At 32.7% G+C, this 21091-nt stretch overlaps 1 protein-coding gene across 3 annotated transcripts in view; it reads left to right on the forward strand.

Moving 5' to 3' along the window:
• Positions 1-21091, forward strand: part of LOC116429422 (uncharacterized) — an 89991-nt gene that overhangs the window by 26526 nt on the left and 42374 nt on the right. For 2 of the 3 annotated variants that reach the window (XM_031982358.2, XM_031982361.2), the window contains exons 3-9: positions 2935-3125; positions 5801-6329; positions 6892-7452; positions 9824-10077; positions 14813-14935; positions 16436-16693; positions 17385-17564. In XM_031982358.2, coding sequence (XP_031838218.1) covers positions 2935-3125; positions 5801-6329; positions 6892-7452; positions 9824-10077; positions 14813-14935; positions 16436-16693; positions 17385-17564 — 2096 coding nt within the window. The remainder of the gene's footprint in view (positions 1-2934; positions 3126-5800; positions 6330-6891; positions 7453-9823; positions 10078-14812; positions 14936-16435; positions 16694-17384; positions 17565-21091) is intronic. The other variant, XM_031982359.2, reaches the window with a different exon arrangement.

The raw sequence follows: 21091 nt of genomic DNA on the forward strand, positions 1-21091 counted from the left end.
AGCCTCGGGAGGATAAGTCAGGCGTTTAATGATTTGCATGTACTGCTCATATAAGTTTTTAAATTGCGGTAAAGTACAAAATTTCATTAGAATTTCATGCAGGGTGATTCAAGAGGTGAATTTACACGCGAAAATATTCGGCATATTCATCTCGTGCCTTAAGACATGCTGCCACGTACATGCTTTAGCATTAAGTTCCGTACTCACTTGAAAATACCAGGTATTCTTGGAATAGTTTCAAATTCATTTTGCACCCTTTCTCGTAGATCGAGAATTCGAGTTTTGACTCTCAGTTTAATGCTACGATTAGATTTCATTTATATGTTAAGTGCTAAAAAAGAGATAATAACGGTGAAATTTACAGATAAATTAAATATTATTAAACGAATATGAAATGGGTGAAAGCACATACATGTAGAGATGGAAAACGGGCTGCGATACAGGCAACGACCATCCATAGTTGAAAGAGTCTGTTGATGCGTCGCGACCTTGTACCTACATTGTAGTGTTTAGTTCTTAATCCCTTGCCATAGAATGACGAGTCAGACTCGTGATGAAGATTTCGGAATTAGTTTAATAAACATCAATGTTGTTCAATGCGCGAGGATCAAAGCACAATTATTCACAATGTGTGATTCTTTGCCAAGATATTTTTAAAATAGATTATATTATTACGTTATTTTCAATATTATTAGTAAGAAGAACCGTTTACATTGCTCCCTAAAATGCATTTCAAATAAAATATCGTAACAATAGAGTTATAGAGGAAAAAATGCAAACGGAATTCGGAGTGCAAAGAGTTGAAATGCGTGTGAGTTGAACGAAATGACAGCTTCTGATAGTCTCCTAATAGTCCAAGAGACTGTTACGCAAGAGTCTATTGCAAGCAATCTACCAGATTACATTCTCTTTACTAATCATTTAATTTTAATAAAGTATTTCCTATATTTGTTGAAACACGCGTGTTCGTGCACGCTGTCCAGGCAGTATTAGTGGACGTGGCGTAACACTTTCACACGCCGAATTAACATTGTGTGAAATAGATGTGATGAAAAAAGGCTTCTCCTTTTCTCGTTCGAAAGTGGACTCTATTTGTTTAATATTGAGTGAATGGAATGTGTGTGTGTGTGTATACAAAAGTTAAAGTGTGTGTGTTGTCCAATGAGCACAGCGTGATTAGTAATGAACTTGTGATTATGTCTGTCTGTCTGTCTGTCTCAATGCCTCTCTCTATATATATAAAAATACAGAGATAGGGCGGTGTCCTTAGTGACAAATTAGAAGGCTAAACTATCGGGGTGTTGCTAGTTACAGTTTTTTAACCTACAACCACATTACTTGTAGTGGGGGTAGGCGGTACGTCGTCCCTTCTGACCTGCAAAGGTACCGGTGGCTGTGCGCTCAGGGTTTAGGTGGTTGAGCTGCCGTTTTTTTATGATATGTGTCTTAACCAAATAAACCATGCCGGAACAACGCGAGTTGTTACAATTCCCCACACAGTCACATTCTACATATATTTGAAAACTGTTTAATTTCCGTTGAGCCGTTCATACGAACCGCGGCATTAAGCATGCGTTGAATAAACGAACATGATCTTAGACGCGTTCACTCCCGCGTCTTTTTCTTTTGTTTATACTTCACTTGTTCTCCACGCATTTCCTCTTGCTGTTGTGTACGTAGTCGCATGGTCGATCTAACGTGCATCGAGGTTTACCTCCTCATCAATTTCTGACATGTTTACGAATTTGTTCCTTTCAAATTGTCTTATCTATTATCTAAACGAATCTAATTCAGATTTTTTAAACCGAAGATATAGAATTACGCTATAACAGCAAAGTCCAAACATTTCGTTCCACCCTGTACAGACCGTAGTTCCAAAAGTGCAATAATGATTTTATTGAAAATTTGTATGGTTCACTTGCATCACTTGCAGTCTGTTTATTTCGATTACGTTACGGCACGAACCATAATTATCGTAGTGACGCGCCAAATATTTCGCGTGGAGAAAATACATTGGCCTCGGGCGATCGTTTCACGTCGGAACGTCGCCGCTACTAAAGGAACCTTTACGGTATTAGGCATTTGCGGTATTTTCGTTTACAACCGTCAAACTCTTGAACAATGGATGTAACATGCTGCCTGACCCGTCGCTCACTGTTGATATTGTGGGAATATCGGGACTCTCGGAATATGCTAATTTCAACGGAATTATCTCCTATAATTTAACTCAGAGACTTTCACTGTTAAACGATTGAAGATTTCATTTTAGATGCGTCTTGACTACGAAGCATTTCACAACAACAGATTAAAAAAAGTACACAGTTCCTGTAAAATAAGCAATGTGGTATTTAAATCATATTCTCTTGTGCATAGTCATAAGTGTAGAAATAGTGCAGTGTCCGCATATTAATATGAGTAATTGTATATAAATATATTACCCTGAGAAGGGCACCGTTTAGTCGGAGGAACCCCTTTGTCAACGTGGATCTCGCCCTGTTTATTGAACCCCAAGACTCGAGAACGATTTTCCTTAAGAAAGCTCGCATGGACGGAACGCAGACGACCAGCGTTAGACTTTCTCCTCATTTACATTTTCTTACAGATATATAATAACGTGAATTTTAACGGAATAGTTAAAGTCTTAATAAATACAATCTTATCATTTTTATAATGTACATCCTATCTAATCTGATCGTTCGGTAATTCTTATGTTAACGGTATCTTTCTGTATTCGGTTGTTCTGCCGAAAGAAATTTGAAGGAGACTTCCCTCAGGAGAGAATATTTAATACGGGAAAAAGGAATGAGCGAGTCGAGGGTAACTTAAAGAGGTACACGATGTTATACATGCTGAAGGGAGGTTGGGACTGCGGGCTGAAAGTATAGTCATCCCATTTTACGAAGAGAAAAAATGGTTGGCTATGTTGTCCATTAGCTGGGATGCGTCTCTCGGGGGTAAAAAAACGCTCGATGAGAACGTTGGCTCTTTCTCGTCCCGGAACGCGGCGGAGGTGCCAGAGACGGAAGCGGAAACAGCGCCTCGAGCTGACGAAAATAGGGACAAAGTTCTAGTCCCGCCGGAAGATACTTCGACCAACTCATCCCTTCGGTCAGGTTTGAATGTCAGTGAGTAAAAACGTTTTTACCTCAAATTGCATTAAAGAAAAGTTAAATCGTTCCGATAAAGTGTAAAATCATTCTTTCCCCTTATTTTTTTGTCTAGTTCTAAGGACAAACGTACACGTACTATTTTCAATTGGTGATGTATTTGTTAAATGGTGTCTCGGTAGATTTTTGTTCGGATTGTGAATACTGGCACTATGGCTTTATAAAGTTAAGTTTTTATGATTTCCTATGAAAGTCACCCTTTAGCCGCGGGCTAGATATATACATTTGGGGTTTCACATGAAAAGTCAAGAGGAAGGGTGAATAGGTTTCACATTCATATCTGTAAACTCTACGGATGAAATTTGAAATCTGTTAAATTGATCAACTTTGTGCAATACTTACAGAGCTAGAGAACACTTAGTGCACCCATACACTTGTATAAACTATGATTTTGTCATAATCCACGTTTCATTTTTTATAACTATCTGTTTTAATATCATTTTATTAGAAACATTAATTTTCAGCTTTAAAGCAAATACAGTATCATTCCTACTTTCGTGACATAGTCAATTAACACTAGAACTATCGGTACGGTCAAATCGATATGTTTCAGTTTTCTTATTTCCCAATTCTCGACATATTAGAAGTGTTAAATATTCGAAATGGTTTAAAAAATAAATAGTTTCAGTTAAATACTGTATTATAATAAATATATGAAAAAATCGAAGACAATCTATTGTTACAATTTTTATAAGGTTTACATATTGATCATACTTAATGCTAAGTAGTTCTAGCGTTAAAGTGTTAACGTGTTCAGTTTTAATGTAGTTTTTTTTTGCAAGAATACAAATATATAATCTGTCTAGTAAAAGTTTACAGTAAAATTGTTACTTGCATTTTTATTTTATAATCATTTTCGGAATATCACGCAGCTCGAATCCGTTTTAATGATGCATTTATGTCGGTTTGTCGTACTAACGTTAAATTTTTCTTAGCTTTTCATGTATTTACAGCGACTATGATCTGTATTTCTTCTCCTCTCGGGTCCGTGGACATGAACTCTGATCTGAAACGTGACATGTTTACAGCATTTGCATGTATTATGCAGCTTGAACAATTTATTAAAAATTTACTACGTAGACATTCCTGGAAAAATGAGACTATTTGATTTTTCTAGAAATTCTATGATATCGACAACTGGGTGAACTTTTTTCCGTAAAAGATTAAATTATCCTTTACAATTTATTCTTGCCTTTATACTGTAAAATTCTTTTATTCTTAATTTCATATGATCCTAACGGATCATTTTTTATGCTATATCATTATACTCGTCTTAATACACGCTCCTTTATGACATAAAGATACGTATCATTGTATTAAAATAGTTAAATAATACTTTCGTTTTCTGAAAAATATGGTACATACATACATGTGTAGACACATTTTTTCTTTTGTGTTCTTCAAATATTTTTCGAAATTATGAAATTTTTGTTGAATGTTTCATTTATTTTATAATATTTGTACAATCTTTTACGACACTCAGTGTAACACTTTTTAAGAAATTTCTTAATTTCGAGACTTCCTGTTTTTGTCCCAATGGATTAATAAGCGGGTTTGTACTGTATCGGGAAAAGTATGCAAATTATCTGTTTCAACTAAATAAATTCGTTCAAAGCGGAATTATAGAACTTTATATGTTCTGAATAAGGACTGTAACGTATTAGGTTGGTGAAAAAGTCTTATCCACATGGCGTTTATGTTATAATATACTAATAAATATTGCAAATAGCCAAACTAGAAGTCAACAGAAAGTTTTCAAATAATGTATACAGTGCATAATTTAGTTCAATGAAGTTCAATGTAACGTAGTAAAATAATTCTTTAAATTTGGTTTAAAAATGTGACGAGACATTTTGATTAACCTAATATCAGGTTGTCCCATAAGTTTATATATATATTTTCGGTCAAGAGTTTGAGACTAGTACATTGGTAAAAAGAAAAACTTCCATTTTTTGTAAACAACTTTTATTGGAGAATTTTTGTGTATGAAGGAACATGGACATATGTGTATTAGTTAAATAGAATAATATATAATTTTTATTATTTTATTTTATATATTTATAAGATATATAATTTCAAGGTTCATTTATCAAAAATTTGTAAGTAACACGTTTTACTGTTTGTATTATTTTTTTCTATCGAGGAGTGAATATTTTTCTTGAAATTGTCTTTTAATAAAAAAAGTTGCCTTTATTTTTAATGACAACTTGACGTATTCTGCGCATCCTGAATATTAGTTTTTCGAGTGTTTCTAATTTTTCTCTTTCCTATACGTAATGCTCAACAGTTATTACAGAACAAATGAATCACGGGTTCTGTATAAGTCGACAACGGAACATCTTTCCCGGTAGCAGGAAAGTCCATTCAGAATATTGCTTTAAACTGGGCGTATTACCTACATAAGAGCGTTATGGGTATAATAACTAGCTGAAATCTCTAAAACCATAATGCAGCGTGTTAATATCTTACGTAACAAAGTTAATCGGTATATTCGATTGTGACAGAAATCAGCAAGTGATTCCAATCTTTTGACCGGAAGTGTACGTCAGCACGAACTTATGGGACGATCTAATAGTTCTAGATAACTTAATATTCTATATAATCATGGTTCGCGACAAATTCTACGTTTTCAGCGACCACACCGATCGCCAGACGAAGGAGCAATGGCGGTGACAGGGCACGGAAGAAACGTCGTCGCGGTAAAGAGTCGAAATATTCGGACGTAGGTCGGCAGCGTAACGCCACAAGCGAGATCCGTGAGAACGAAGTCAGAGGGAAAAGGGAGGGTCAATTGAAAAAATCGAAAGATTCCCGGGCAAGATGGTACCGCGCCGAACGACGACGACGGAGGAAGAATCGAGAGCGGAAACGAGGACGGAAGAGAACTAGACAGAACACGGAAAAGGCTGACGGCCGAAGGAACTCGAAGTTTAAAAGACGAATGAACGATGCGCCGGCCGCATTGGTTCTTCGGAAGTTGTTTGACAGCCACGTGGTCGAAGATTCTGTTCCCAGTTCGTCCAATGTTACTTGGAAGGGTGACCAAGTGCTTCCAAGTAATTCTACTTCGAATACTTCGTACATCACGTCGCCATTCAATCTTCAAGATCAGTTAACTACTGAAATCAATAGACGATCGTCGCAGACCACTAAACGTTACAGGTAAAGTTGGAGTCAATCTCAGAATGAACGAATTGGATTCTTTAGACCTGATGGACATTATAATGTACGATACTCGATATAAAGATACATAAAATAGTGTACAGCCACCATTTTATTTGAAATGAATGCTATTACTGGTGGTGCATCCAGTGAGGTTCCTTTGTAATCAGGAAAATGAACATAATTTTGTAGAAAAATTAAGACTAAAGAGGTGGAAACAAAATCAATAAGTACGCCAATTCCAAACTTTATGATTATATTGACTATTGATTAAAAAATAATTACTTTGTCCGAAGTCCTAATGTCTTACTGTCTGTTTGAAACTTAGTAATTTGCGTGTGTAACGTGCTGAGCGTTCTTTATTAGTTCTAGTTTAAACAATTAAAAAACTACGAATGTAATAAAAAAATAGATGATTAGTTTATGAGGTATATTGCATTGCTAATACGAAGAATATCGCTTTAATGAAAGCACAATGAGGCTAAAATAGAGTTGCAATTGTAACAACTCAAAAATCAAATTATTTTATACATCTAACATTTCCTCCCGGTTCTGACTACAGAAATTATGAAGACACGGTTGAAAGGGAATTTTCAAAGCAGCTCGAGAAGGAGATCTTACGGACGCAAATGGAAGATCCAGCAAGCTTGGAGAACCGTATTCTAGGTAGTTCGTTGTCAAGACCGTCTCATAAAAACACTGAACAGAGAAGAGAGAAATGGAAAAGCAGAATAGACAACAAGTTCGGTAGTTCAAGATATGACGCAGAGAAGATGCTAGGTTATTCAAGGACGAAGGAGGACCTACCGATCTTGGATATGGAGAACGAAGTTCTGGCGAGGACACTGAAGGATTACAACGCTTACATGACGTCGAGTCTGAAACTGTCGATGTTACCGTGTTGTGATAACGTCGAACGACATAAAACTCAGCAGGAATCTCATTATCATGGCAAACCCATAATTGACGGTACCGAATTCGAAAGGTTAGCAGGAAAGAAGACCGAAGGAACGTCAACCACCACTATATCCTACGACGAAAATACCAAGGGGGATTTATCATGCATAAACGGGACCTTCGTGCCTGCTCCACTGGCACGGCATGCGCTGATCAAATATGTAAAGTAAGTAGTTTTTGGTATGAATTATTCAACTCATCCTGAACACGGCGTTGAATGAAATCAGTTGGACCACAATTTGCTTTATAAAACAGTGGAGATACTGCGAGGCTGCCTTTGCGAAACGTTCTTCGTACAGTGTGCACTCGCCTTGCATCTGAAGCTGCATCGCGACGAGCCAACAGCTGTCGGTTTTTTTTATGAGATCAAACGAATTTCGTAGTTCGTTATACTCTTTGTTTTGACGGTGAATCTTTTAAATTTGCTGCATCACGATAAAGCAAATGCTGCGGCAGCACTGATGTTACGTGGATATAGATGCTTTAATTCTCTTGTTGTTACTACTGGCTCATGTTGCTTTGCTTGTTTGCTTTGGGTATGTTACTTAAGATATGAAGCAATTCGCGAGGCTGCATCGCAGTGTCCGTATATATACAAGGCGTTGGAAAAATACGGTGCAATATTTAAAGGAAAATTCCCTATATTGCGCAGCTTAAGCAAATATTTCTATAAATCGGAAAAATTGATATTTTCAAGCAGAAACAATTCATACAAAGAAATACAAAGAATAGTAGTTACATTTAATTTTTTAGAGGAACAACATCTTCTGACTATTTCTAAACAAAATTATATTCGTTCTTTTCTGTTTGTTAAAGTTAACAACATGTTTTAGTTAGATAAAAATTTCTAAGTCGATTAATACGTATTACGATCCATCATTTTCTATATATCAGCTCTTTTGTATTTCACTCGTTAATGGGAAGATTTTATTATAAATTTGTTTAACTCTAGTTTTATTCACTTTAATGGATCGCTTTACGCTAGATATTAAAGTATCCAAACTTTTAAGGAGCCAGCCATCTGATACCGACGTAGAAAGATGATACTAAGGTTGATTGTGACCTGTACGAGAAGTTGTTCCAAGTTAATTAATCATTTAATATTTTGCAGTACTTAACATTCATTTTGAAAATTCGCTAAATATGATCATATAATAGTACACTTTAACATATAAAAACACGTAATGTGTGGTAATACAAATTTATTGGTTCTGCATTGAAAATGCAGAAACTGATAAAAGTTAACACGGTATTGGTTAACGAAGGATTAAATAACGAAGGTTATATTTTGTGATTTTAAATGAACGTTTTTAGGTAAGCAATGCTTAAAGACGCATTTGGAACGTGTATAACTATTATTCTCTTTGTACGTTTTGTTCAGAGCTTCGCCGGGTATATACCCGTGAGAGATTTCTTTGAAAGCTTCCCCGTTCATTTATTCTTTAATCGAACAGATTATTGCCCCTTGAAAATTCCTCTTTTGTTAGAAAACTGAATTATGGAGACAAGTTCATAGTAGAATTGTACGAGATCCAGAAAACTTTCACATCGGAAAGCTTAAAGTTTTCAGTGTTCTGACTTGCTGAAATTATCTCGATGTATTGTGAAATACAAAAAAAAGTAATGACGAGAGAACATTATATTTATGACCAATAAATCCACGGAACAAGTTATGCAGAACGTGAGAAAATTTTCAGTATAAAAGAAAGTGACTATACGTGTAGAAGTTAATATAAAAACGTAGAACAAAGGTTTTCTTTTAATCAGAAATTTAATGCTTTTTTTATAATAGTTGGGCGAGATATGCTTTGAAATCGTTAGGTACATACGTTCTAGGAGATAATTATTCGAATAAAGTAGATTGCGATAAATTAATTTACTGTCGTCGAATCGTTAAACGAGTAAGATATTATAGATATTATATGTATTGTATATTCTTTATTAATTGTGTTTCATTGCTTCATTGTTGTTTCCATCAGAAAAATTGGAATTTTACGTTCTGCAAGTTTTAAAAGTTGTATAACTTATCCATTAAGCTTCATAAATAAGAGTAACAAAATTATTTGTTATTTCGAATTTGAGAAATAACAAATAATTCTTTATTGATATTTAAAATTTCAATTGCTACTAGTACAAATAGCTACTACAATAGAGTCTCAGATGTCGTTTCTTTTTTATTTTCATCTTGTTCATTTCAAATGATATTTTATTTTCTTATACCACTTAGTACTACTTACTTTTAGTAAGTAAAGTTTAATGTTTGTTTTTACGTTATTATAATATATGATAGGTAAATGGCTTTTACAAAGAAAATTAAATAAGATTAAATTCCATTAAGTTGAATTAACTCAAATTAAATTAATTTAAATTTTATACATTATCGGTAAAAGGGTGTTTCCGAAAAGTTATTAGTATGTGCGTAAGAGTTTTAAAGGATTTTATGTTAAGAATAAACTCTGGAAATTGTATTTTTATTATTTAGTATTAGAGTTGGTAACTACATTTCATTGTCTTGTACGACTAATCTTTTCTTCAAGATCATCAGTACCTGGCCACGAATACCTAGAAGCTGATTACGAGTGTGCGCCAGGTTACATCATTGTGGGCAATTCAAGTAGGTTGCTTTGCAAAAATCGTCAATGGATAGGGCAATCGCCGAGGTGCAAGATCAAGCAGATTCCAGAAGGAGTGTGTATCGATGCTTCGTGTGATCAAATTTGCAAGCAAATCGATGGCAAACCAGTTTGCTCCTGTTACAAAGGTTTTCGTCTGGAAGACAACAAATGTGTTGGTAAGCTATTGTCATGAACTATACTGTTATTTCTTGTGCCTGCTTGTGGATAAACTGCGAATTTTTATGCAAGTACAAATTGTTATGGTGTAGTTCAATAAAATAGGAGTTGTATAAAGATCTTTCTTATTACAATATTTGTATGACAATTTTTTTTAATTTCTATGAAATCGTATATTTTATTGTATTTTATACACTTACGAAAACTATAAATCCATAAACTTCATAGTTTATTCATGGATATAACACTTGTTTAGTTGAAGACTGAAAATTGACAATCATTTTCGAAAACTTCCAATAGTACAATAATTACATTGGGTTTAACTATATCGAATCACATTGAAAATATCCATTTCTTTTTTAGTTGTCGATGTTAATGAAATATGACATTTTAAGTGATTGGTAATTTGTAAGTGGAAAAAACATATTCGAAGTTCTTTAATATAAAAAAACAAATTATCTACAATTATTTTAGTAACTTAATACTTATAGAAATTACAGTAATTGTCTAATTAGTGGAATACGGATGATTATTCAGATTTGTCTTTTTATATAATACGTAGAGTAAATGTTAGATAATTGTCCAAAAACCAAGACTCAAATAGGACACTTATTAAGTAAAAGTAGAATTGATTCTAATTACAGAATTAACTTCAGCTGAGCTTTCGAGTTCGTGAATATAGAAAAGAACAACGCTAGTAAAAGAAAAACAGGTCTGAGGGTCAAAATTATAAAAAGAAATATGTGGATGAAAGAATATAAACATTACGATAAACAATTTTAGAGTATTTTTCGTTTAAAATTAATATTTACTTGTTGAAGTAATAATATTTAAATAAATACATAAATATAATTCAAATTACAGTAATGCTCGCTTAAATTCCACAATTTCGAGTCCCAGTAGTGGAATTCAACCGAACAGGAAAACAGAATGAAGCTATTTGTTTCCACGAATTGACTCGAGCACAGTCTGACAAAGGCAGAAAATCAACATAGTGAGCGGAAGCGGGATAGACACCATCGTTCTGGCATCGGAGGTCGAGACGCAGAACTTCAAAGCGATGCCGCAGGCGCAGATATAAAAATACCATAAAGAGAATTTCAATTGCAGTCATTTTAACCTTACCTTTTCGAATGTAATGTCAGTGAATTTTTGAGATAGTGATTAAATTCAGTCCAAATATGGCGGAAATCGGACTAATTTTACGGACTTAATGTGTTGAACGAAATTAAAGATTCATTTCTTTCAAATTGGTAAAACTAGACCAATTTACGACGTGTTTGGACCCATTATAATCAGATGAATCTTAATATTCCACCGATTTTAGGATTGAGAAAGTAAGGTTAAAATTATTGCAATTGAAATTTTCTTCACTGTATATTTATACTTGACGTATGCGTCACTTCTTTGACCCTTACCTGTCTCTCTTCCCCTCATTGTATTCATTTTCTGTCCCTGTCTACCGGGATAACGTTACACTGAGCTCGAGACAGTGAGTAGTGGAGAAAGAGTTGTCATGTGCAGTGGAATTAAGCCGAGCAGATTTCTGTGGAATTTAAGCGAGCATTACTGTATATCGTGTTTGGTATTATTTAATCAGAAAAATTACAGAACTACACGAGTAAAAGTATAATTAATAAAGGGATAAAAATAAAAAAATTAAAATGTTTGATCATTGAATTAGTATTTGCATCATAAAATTGAATAGAATTGTCTCCATTCAAGTAGAAACTTTAGGTTACCTCGCTCTTGTTCTGTGTCAAAGGCTCCCTACCCTAAGTGGCGGTGATGACTAACGAATGCTTGTTCAGTGATCTTGTACCGGAAAGGTATTCGATGTTTACTGTATAACGGTACCGAACAGAAATGAAGTGTTGCTTTCTGTATGAACAGTATTATATAGTTCATTAAGAATAGTCTAAAACTGTATCAAATTTTAGAAATCTTGCTCTTTTTGAGATTTGTATATACTGTAAATTTATAAACATCCGTAATCTAACTATAATGTATCAATTTTAAATTTTGCACGATTTGGATGTTATTGATTACCGTATTATAATTATATAAGTATATGTTCTATACATAATTTGAATTGAAATTAAACATTGTAATTAAACAGGATTATAGATTGTTAAAAATGGTCAAATTTCAATAAAACATTGCCCAGTTTTGAACAAATCTCTTTCTATTTTAGATTTATTTCATATTGCTTCGAAAAACAGCGAATGTTTAATTACATTATTACGAATTATGTTCGTTATTCTGGATATTAATACATAATAGTACTAATATATAATATTCATTCGTAAATTTAATTACTCTGTTATACATTAATACTTGCAAAATTGTTTTATTTGAATTCCTTTATAGATGTATTAGAATTTTATTTAAGTGTAGACATTACATATAAAAAAAGAATATGCAATACAATTGTATGAATATTTGTTCATAGTGTGTCAGTATAAATATGCAGCCAGAGTTAATGAGAGTTAAATTACTTCGCACGTTCAACTTCTTCAAGATGTTGCCCAAGTCTTGCAATTAAGTATTTGCACTTAAAATTTTTGAAGCCTGCTATTTTCAAATCTATATGCTTTATTTGTTGTACACTTTGCAACTGCTGCATAAAATGTAACTTCAATCATGCTTAATAATATAGTCTAATTTTCAGTCATTAAAAATGTTAAACATTTTCTGTTAACATCGAATCGTAATGTAATTTCATGATTTTTAATAATTGAAAAGTTTTTCTAGAAAACACTATGAATGTCAAAATTGGAAATTTTATATTTTTATTATCCAGTATCATACAATATAAGCGCAATTTTCCTTCTTGTAAATCATCAATAATACTATCAATACTAAAAGATATCATTTTGACATAACGATACAATAAGCTCACCGTAACGTTAGATAATCCTTCTGTTCTTCCTGAAAGATTCGAATTATGCCACTTACTATATTTTCTGTAAATACTCCTGAATTTATTAACGCATTTGCTGTTCAACCATCCGAAATTTTGTATTCATCTTCTTTTTATCTCATGGCAAATTGTATAGTAGTAAAACACATGAACGAGACCATTTTTCCATGGAAAGTTACCTGTCATGTCGGTAGAAAAGAAGTTTCTTGAGATGAAATATTGACAGGATACTCATTGAAATATCGACGGCTTTCGGCGTCTGTGATCGACAAGTTCTTCCGGTTGATATTAAAGTATCATCCATTACGTGCGAAAAATCCTCTACTTCGCTTATATGCATATACAGGGTAAAAAAGGGTGATAAATATAGAATAAAATTTGTTGATATGAGGTTTTGCTTTCGAGAAAATCGTCTCTGAATATTGACCTGGTACGCGTGCATTTCACCATGTCTCATTATTGGATCTCGCTGTAGATCATTGTCTCGATTGAGGTTTATGTTGATGAAAACTTGCAACGTCACAAAATAATAATGTACAATAATGTGCAATATATAATATATACTTCATATAGTTATATAAAAAATTATATATTTATATATCATATATTACATGATGTAATATACAATAATGTAATATGACTGTTTAATTTATTAACTTTCTGTAAATTTTCTATACTAATGAGCAAAAAGGATCACAAAATTTCTCTTGGAAAATTACTGAAGTTCAAAGTGATACATTAGAAAAATTATTCTACATCTTTTATTCAACTTTTTCAAACTGTATATGCGTTGTTGTATAAATCGTATTTTCTTCCCTTTACGGTCTTTCAGTGCTTCTTCCACTTCTCTACGTTTCCATTTCACCACTGGCTCTATTTAGTTGCCTGTCGCCTCTTCTTTCTTTCATTAAGTACTTTGGTAACCAGACTCTTCTTTTATATTTACAATGTTCGTTTTATACTTGCACTGTTCTATTTCTCTGTACCGCACCTGCTGTTGAATCCCAATATCTTTTCTTCTCGATTTCTCTGTTATTTGCTTACTTTTCTTTCAACTTGTTTCACTCCTTTTTAATAATCTTGCTTTTCATTCGTACTTTTGACAAACTTTTTGTTTATTCCTTTTTTTGTATTATCCAACAATTTTCCATTTTATTCCCAAATTCATGCTCGAACTTTAAAACTTGTTGTCTTGATTTTACTTTTATTTTCGTTCCCTTCACCTCTTGCAGAGATACACTGATCCACGAAGATATTTAAAATCGATACATTTATAATGGAAGTGTTGCATATACCGGATAATAAATATTTTAAAATTTCCGTATGAACGATGCTCGGAGTATGTGTGAGAATAATGTATACAGCGAGTGAGATGCCTATTTCTATTATGAATGTATCGATGTTAAGTATTTCTGTGGACCAATGTATCTAATCTGGAGTACTTATGTCTATTTCAATGTTCCAATTAATTTATTTTAGCTATATATTGTTTTAACTATATAATTTTATTATCATTATGTTAAACCACTAGGTCCCGAATAAAAACTTTTAAGGAAGATACATTTATTTCCATAATATAGCAGTCATTTCAATTAAAAGACATTCAACTAACAAATATCAACGAAATAGTATGACAAGTATTAATTAATTATATGCAGAATAAATATACAGTGAAATTGGAATTCTTCTAACCCATCTAGATATATGTAACCCCTTAAATTGACCGTGTATTCAGTCAGAAGGTGTCGGGAACATTTTGCCGGGGGAAGTTGTCCGAATTCCATAAATCACACATATTCGTTGAAATTCAGATGTGAACGAATGCCACCATGACAATGGAGGTTGCGAGCATAAGTGCGTGAACACGCTGGGATCCTTTCATTGTGAGTGTCCGAAAGGAATGAAACTAGACGAAGACAGATTCTTGTGCAGGGGTGAGTGATTTACGAATACACATGCCCGGCCACGAAATCCCTCTGTTTTCCTTTCGAAAACTAATTAAAACTAACAAGTCCAAAAGTATGTAACTATGAATATTTATTATAATTAATATCTCATGTCTAGTGATAAAATATAACTAACAATGAAAATAATAAAAAAGACAAGTTCGAAGGCTAACGTTGTTAAACCAAAAGTAAATTAAATTTTATTCAAATGAATATGATTAATCTCCAACTATAAAGATTGACGAGTGTGGGGAGAACTTAGTTTTTATTTGTAATTAAAATTTGGGAAAGAAGTGAAATAGTTTCATTGCAACGTCAAATATATTTGGCAAACATTTAGCTTTTTATACATGCATGTATAAATATGTGAATGGAACGTTCTGCTTATGTCACGAGTATGTGTTTTGAACTTATATATGTATTTTGGTATATTCTTATTATATATTTCTTATATACAGCATCTTTCTTATGTTTGCACTTTTGTATATCTTTTATGTATTTATGTATTACAGATATTTCGTTCGTCTCATGTAATAATAGAAAATTCTGTTAAGTACTGATATTTCTCTGTTTGATAAAATTGAAGAGATAAACAATTGTAATAGAAATAATATGCATAAACGTATAAAAGGGAAATAATAAAAAAATGATTTCTGTCTGCTCCAGAAGTTTTTCCGTTTTCGTTCTATAGCTTCTGCCATATAGCTATAATAACAAAATTGATCCAATTCCTGATTTTGATGCCCTCAACATGTTTCGAGGTCATCAAAATTGAAGAGGTGCTCATGATTCCGCATAATTATCATAGTCCTGAGTAATTTCTTTATTATTATCTTCTTCATTATAATCTCGTATTTTGTAAAAGATAACGACTAATTTTAAGTAACAGTTTATTAACCATTTTACTACGACGTTCATTCGAATCGATATTTTTTACTTCGAAGATTAAAAGTAAATCTGTTAAAATATAATAAAGTGTAGAGAAAAAATAATGTCATTTATATAATATTCTGCCATATGTATTAATATAAAAGATATAAAATATGAAAAATATAAACTTTTAATTTTTCCTTGATTTATGACACCCCTAGAATAAAAACTTATAATCTATTAGCACAGTGAAAGTGTCGAAACATGTATTGCCTTTGTAATACTCCAAATCACTGTTATCTTTCATAATGTTCATTTATTTATAATATCTATTCATTCATCATACCGCGAACTATAGAAACTTTCCAGCCAATCTTATATTTTGTTACACTCCAAATTACTCCAAATTAAAATTATCTTTCATTATATTCATTTATTTAATAGTTACTCCAAATTATTCCACGATAACTGTAGTTTTTCATTGTACTCATTCATTTAACTTATTTATTCCTTTATCGCAATATAAACGTCAGACTAAAGAAACTTTCTAGCCAATCCTATAATATAAACACAAGACGAATACAATCGTATCTGATTATTGCTGTATTTATTATCTAGACATTAACGAGTGTCTGTTGAACAATGGACATGGGCCTTGCCAGGATACGTGCCGGAATACCATAGGGAGCTATCAATGTTCCTGCGATGGTTTACAAGACTCGGTCCTGTCGGCCGATAACCACACGTGTCAGGATGCAGGTCCGTGCAGCGTGAACAACGCCGGATGCTCACACACCTGTCTCTCCACGATGGGCCGGGTGTTTTGTCTCTGTCCTGACGGTTTTATCCTGGAGGACGATTGGAAGACTTGCCAAGGTAATCAAATTCTTTCCTCCCCTCCTTCTTTTTCTTCCCTTTGTTTTTTACCGTGAAATCACGAGGGAATTTCAATAACCCACTTCAAATGGGACGTGAAGAATATTGAATTTCTGGGTGACCATGCGAACGATGCGACATAAGTAACTCGATCGTGTGAACCTGCACTTCGAATAATGCAGAGTGCGCAAGATGTTCCGGAACTCGTAAGCCGAGAAGAGGGTGAATCTACATGAATAAATAAATCGAAAACATAGAATAAGATTGTTCCCCGGAAGGCTTTGCTTCCGGATAATCGACTTCGAATGTTTGTTTGATACGCGCGCATTAAGTGTTCGAGGGAAGTTGGAAGTGTAAGTCGCGAATAGACGCGTCGGTCTATTCTTTGTCTTTGAAACTCGCGCAGTCGACACTTCGGAAAGGAAGTGTTGAATGAAGAAATTTTGGTCGATATAGTATTTTAATTTATTATTATTCTCTCTTCTGTTATATTATAAATTCGACAATACTGTATGTATTTGGTCGTCACATAAATAATGCGGTTTTTCTATATTTCTATCGTCTTTAAAAATTAAGATAAACAAAACTTGTTTAAATCCAAAATATAAAAAAAACCGCATTATTTATGGGATGACTTAATACTATTGCAGTTTTGTACAAGTAAACATTAGATGTGTAATATCTGTTCCAGATGTGGACGAGTGTGTTCAACCAGATTTGCAAACGGAAATGTGTCGTTATGGTTGCATCAACACGCCGGGATCTTATCGATGCGCCGAGCCAATGGAGCTGAAAGATCAACCGATACTGGACAGTTTGTCGATCACCTGTCTGCCGGGTTACGAGGCGACCCCTGATGGAACTTGTATCGGTAAGTAGTTTAATCCTTCTAACCGATTTAGTAGGAAATCGGATTTCCGTAAAGCCCTTAGACGGATATTTTTCGTTACAGTAAATCAGTTTGCGGATTATATTCTGTGCATTTATAACTGAACTGCGGGTATCATATATTTTATGTATTTTACGTATTTATGGTAAACCCTATTAACTGCAATTCAACAATGAAATAATTTACTGAAGTTTCACGAGATTTTTAATTCATCTGGATCGAGATAAATTCCGTTATACATGGAATAAATAAATTTCTGTTTGATGCGACAATTAGTCCGTGGAAGTCTGCATTTACATAAGCATTTGTAGTTTATAATGAATATTGAAATAAATCGAGAATTCATTTAATGAATCTGCAATTGGCGACATTGTGAAAACAGCGTTATAAAACAGCGTAATATTTTGTTTATAACAGTACTATCTAATATTCCCTATTGTCTTACATTTCTATTTCCACTGAAAGAATTACGAGAAATGAAGCGCAGAAATAGATTATGGATTCTGATAGAAAATTCAATTTTAGTTGCCAGGATCTACGAATTTGAGGTTAAATAGAATTTTATTCCTTGCATAACACTTTATAAGCAATGAATGCAAAACAATTTTCAACAGTAATGGTTATATGAATATATAGTTATATGAATATTTACTGATGGTACTAATTATTTGATTATAATTAGTATTATTTATTGGTAAGTTGGAAACTTCTATAGAATCATAAACGGAGAATCAATGTGTTGACTAATGTCAGAAAGGTGATATCATGTTTATCTACAGTAATGGGAATGTTATTGATAAACCTATTTTTACGATTTTATTAAAACATTATGACATACTATTATCTCAAATTTGAAGAGATTTAAAATTTGAGAATTTTTCGAAAAGTTATATTTTCAAAAATTTTATTGGTCAAAGTAGGTGTTCATTTTTCATAACGAATGAAATCAAAGTGTTCGCGAATATACCCTGATCTACTAAAGTATTTAAAATATGGAGGAAATTATTAACCTAATAAAACCATTCTACCTCAGACATATATTGTTCAACTTCATTGAAATTTATGCGCATAATCCACACACTTATGGATTATACGTGCAAAAGTTTAAAAATATCTATCATCCTGGAGATTCTATTTTTATTATATATGATATTTTAATAATTTCGTGAATCAGACTATGTAGTGATTAGCAAGAGTTTAATTTTCAAACAGTTGTACTGCGGAAAATACAACAATAAATTATAATTTTATTTAGTTTAGAAAGGTTCATCAATTATAATTACGAGCGGAGTCTATCAAATGGAAGGTAATGTCTTATTTTCGTTTATATTGGTAACATGCAAAATACTTTTAAAGATAAATAGTGTAAAAAGTATTTAAAAAAATAATAGCTTGATGCAGTGTTTACAGTTCTGCACGTCTCGTTAGAAGTATAAAGAACAGATGATAATACGGGGAAAGAATAATGAACGCTTTTTATGCTGCGTGTAGAAAAAACGGTGCACGTTAAAACTCATTTCTAGAAAATAATTGTTGGTATTACTATTACACGTTTTATGAAAATGTTAGCAGGACTTTTATGTCGTGGTTGTAATTTCAAAGCATAAAAAGGGGAAAAAATAATTTTTTGCGTATTCAACTAACATTTGTTGTTTTTATGTATTCGTCAAATTCTAGAATGTGTGTAGCTTTTTATACACACAGTGTGAAAATGACAACTCCTTAATGATAGTTTGGCAAGAATCGTAATTTTGTTATAAAAAGTCACCATAATTTCTCTGTCTTCTATTTTTTGTTCAGTCTTTCTCAATCAATTGTTTAAGTTATAAAATCTGAAATGATGTCATTCAACGCAAGCAAGAACAAAATAATATTTTTGAATGCTGATGGATTGTTAATTAATTAAATTACATGTAAATGTAAAATGTGCCACAAAATAATAGCAAAGACAAAGAAAACATTTAATTATGCGCCAATTAAAAGAATAACCAAAGAATGAAATACTATGACATATTCGTTTGAAATGTTTAAATATGCAAACAATAGAACTAGTGAACAAACCAATCACGAGTTTTTTTAGAAGAATTGGCTTAAAGAAAAAATAAACAAAAAAGATTAAGATAAAGAGAAAAAGAAAAAGAAAAATATTAAACGGCGAGAAGAATTTGTTAATTCTTATATTGTTAGTAGGCACCTATAAGTGATTGTGAAAAGATGATATGATCGGATGAGATCAAAGTAGCTTGAATTGGATGGAAGGTTTCAGTATTGAACATCATCAAAACAAAACAACTATGACAGGGAGCTAGGATAGCTTCTTGCGCTGAAATTGTTTTTCACGCAAACATGTTGATTTTAGTGGAGCTTCAAAGATTCACACGTATGGAACAATATTCAAATATCTTGCAAAGTAATTTATATAAGTATCAGTAATAATGCAGCAGTGAAAATAAAGCATTAATATTAAACTAATAGAACATTTGTAATCAATCATTAACAGAAGGCTAAGTTAATATGAAAACCCTCCATCGAGTACACACTCGTGGATACGAACACAATAGGAATAGTATAACGTCGAGCTAAAAATTATATAAGGAAAAATCAAGAAAATATTAACCCTTTGTCATACGATTTTCATGATGACTATTCCTGTCAAATTCATTTGACCATTAATAGTCTGCGAAGACTCAAAGGAATATTTTATTCGCAGTAAATTCACATTTAGTTTGACGGTAAAACACTGATATTAATAAAATAAATTTATTCTTCGATTTATTAAATTGAGGTAAAAATTTTCATCACGTTCCCCACTCGCCATTATTCTGCAAAGGATTAATATAACATCTCTTCACGAATAGAATATTAAAATACAACATTTTAAAAACGATATCGGAATTTTATTTTTTAAAGTACTCTGAACATTGTTAGTGTAAACGAATATAAATCTCCATATTTTATTTACTAAAGTAACTTGTAAACGCAAGTATCAATTGTTATAAATTAATTTAAATGATTAATTCATATCGTGTTCTTCAAAAGATGTTTTTACACTTTTGCTCATCATTGTAAATTTCGGACCTTTGTATGTTGGTGTGTGAGGAAGTGATAAAAGAGAACGTTCTGTTTGCATCATGGTGCCTTTTGTGCTTCATTAATTGTTGTTGTAGCAATTAATTTCAGGAAATCCCATGCGGTGCCGAGATGAAGGGGATATTAAAAGTTTTTAATAACAGTCTATTAGGAAGGGGAAACACTTATAATGAATGTACAATTATATTGCTCACATATTCTCCGATGATATCACTCTCTCTTGCTTCCTCTCTCCCTATCCTCACTCTTCTCTCTTACACGTATGCACTTGCACTCCTATGCACGATGCATTCGAATAACTTTACAAATGAGTGGAAGGTGATTTTATATGAAAAAAATAAGAAACAAATATACGATAACGTCTTTTTGTCTGATAAAAATATGCAACCCCGAGAATTTTCATATTAACCCTTTGGCGA

The sequence above is a fragment of the Nomia melanderi genome, chromosome 3 (assembly GCF_051020985.1).
Source record: "Nomia melanderi isolate GNS246 chromosome 3, iyNomMela1, whole genome shotgun sequence".
In the NCBI taxonomy this organism is placed as follows: domain Eukaryota; kingdom Metazoa; phylum Arthropoda; class Insecta; order Hymenoptera; family Halictidae; genus Nomia; species Nomia melanderi.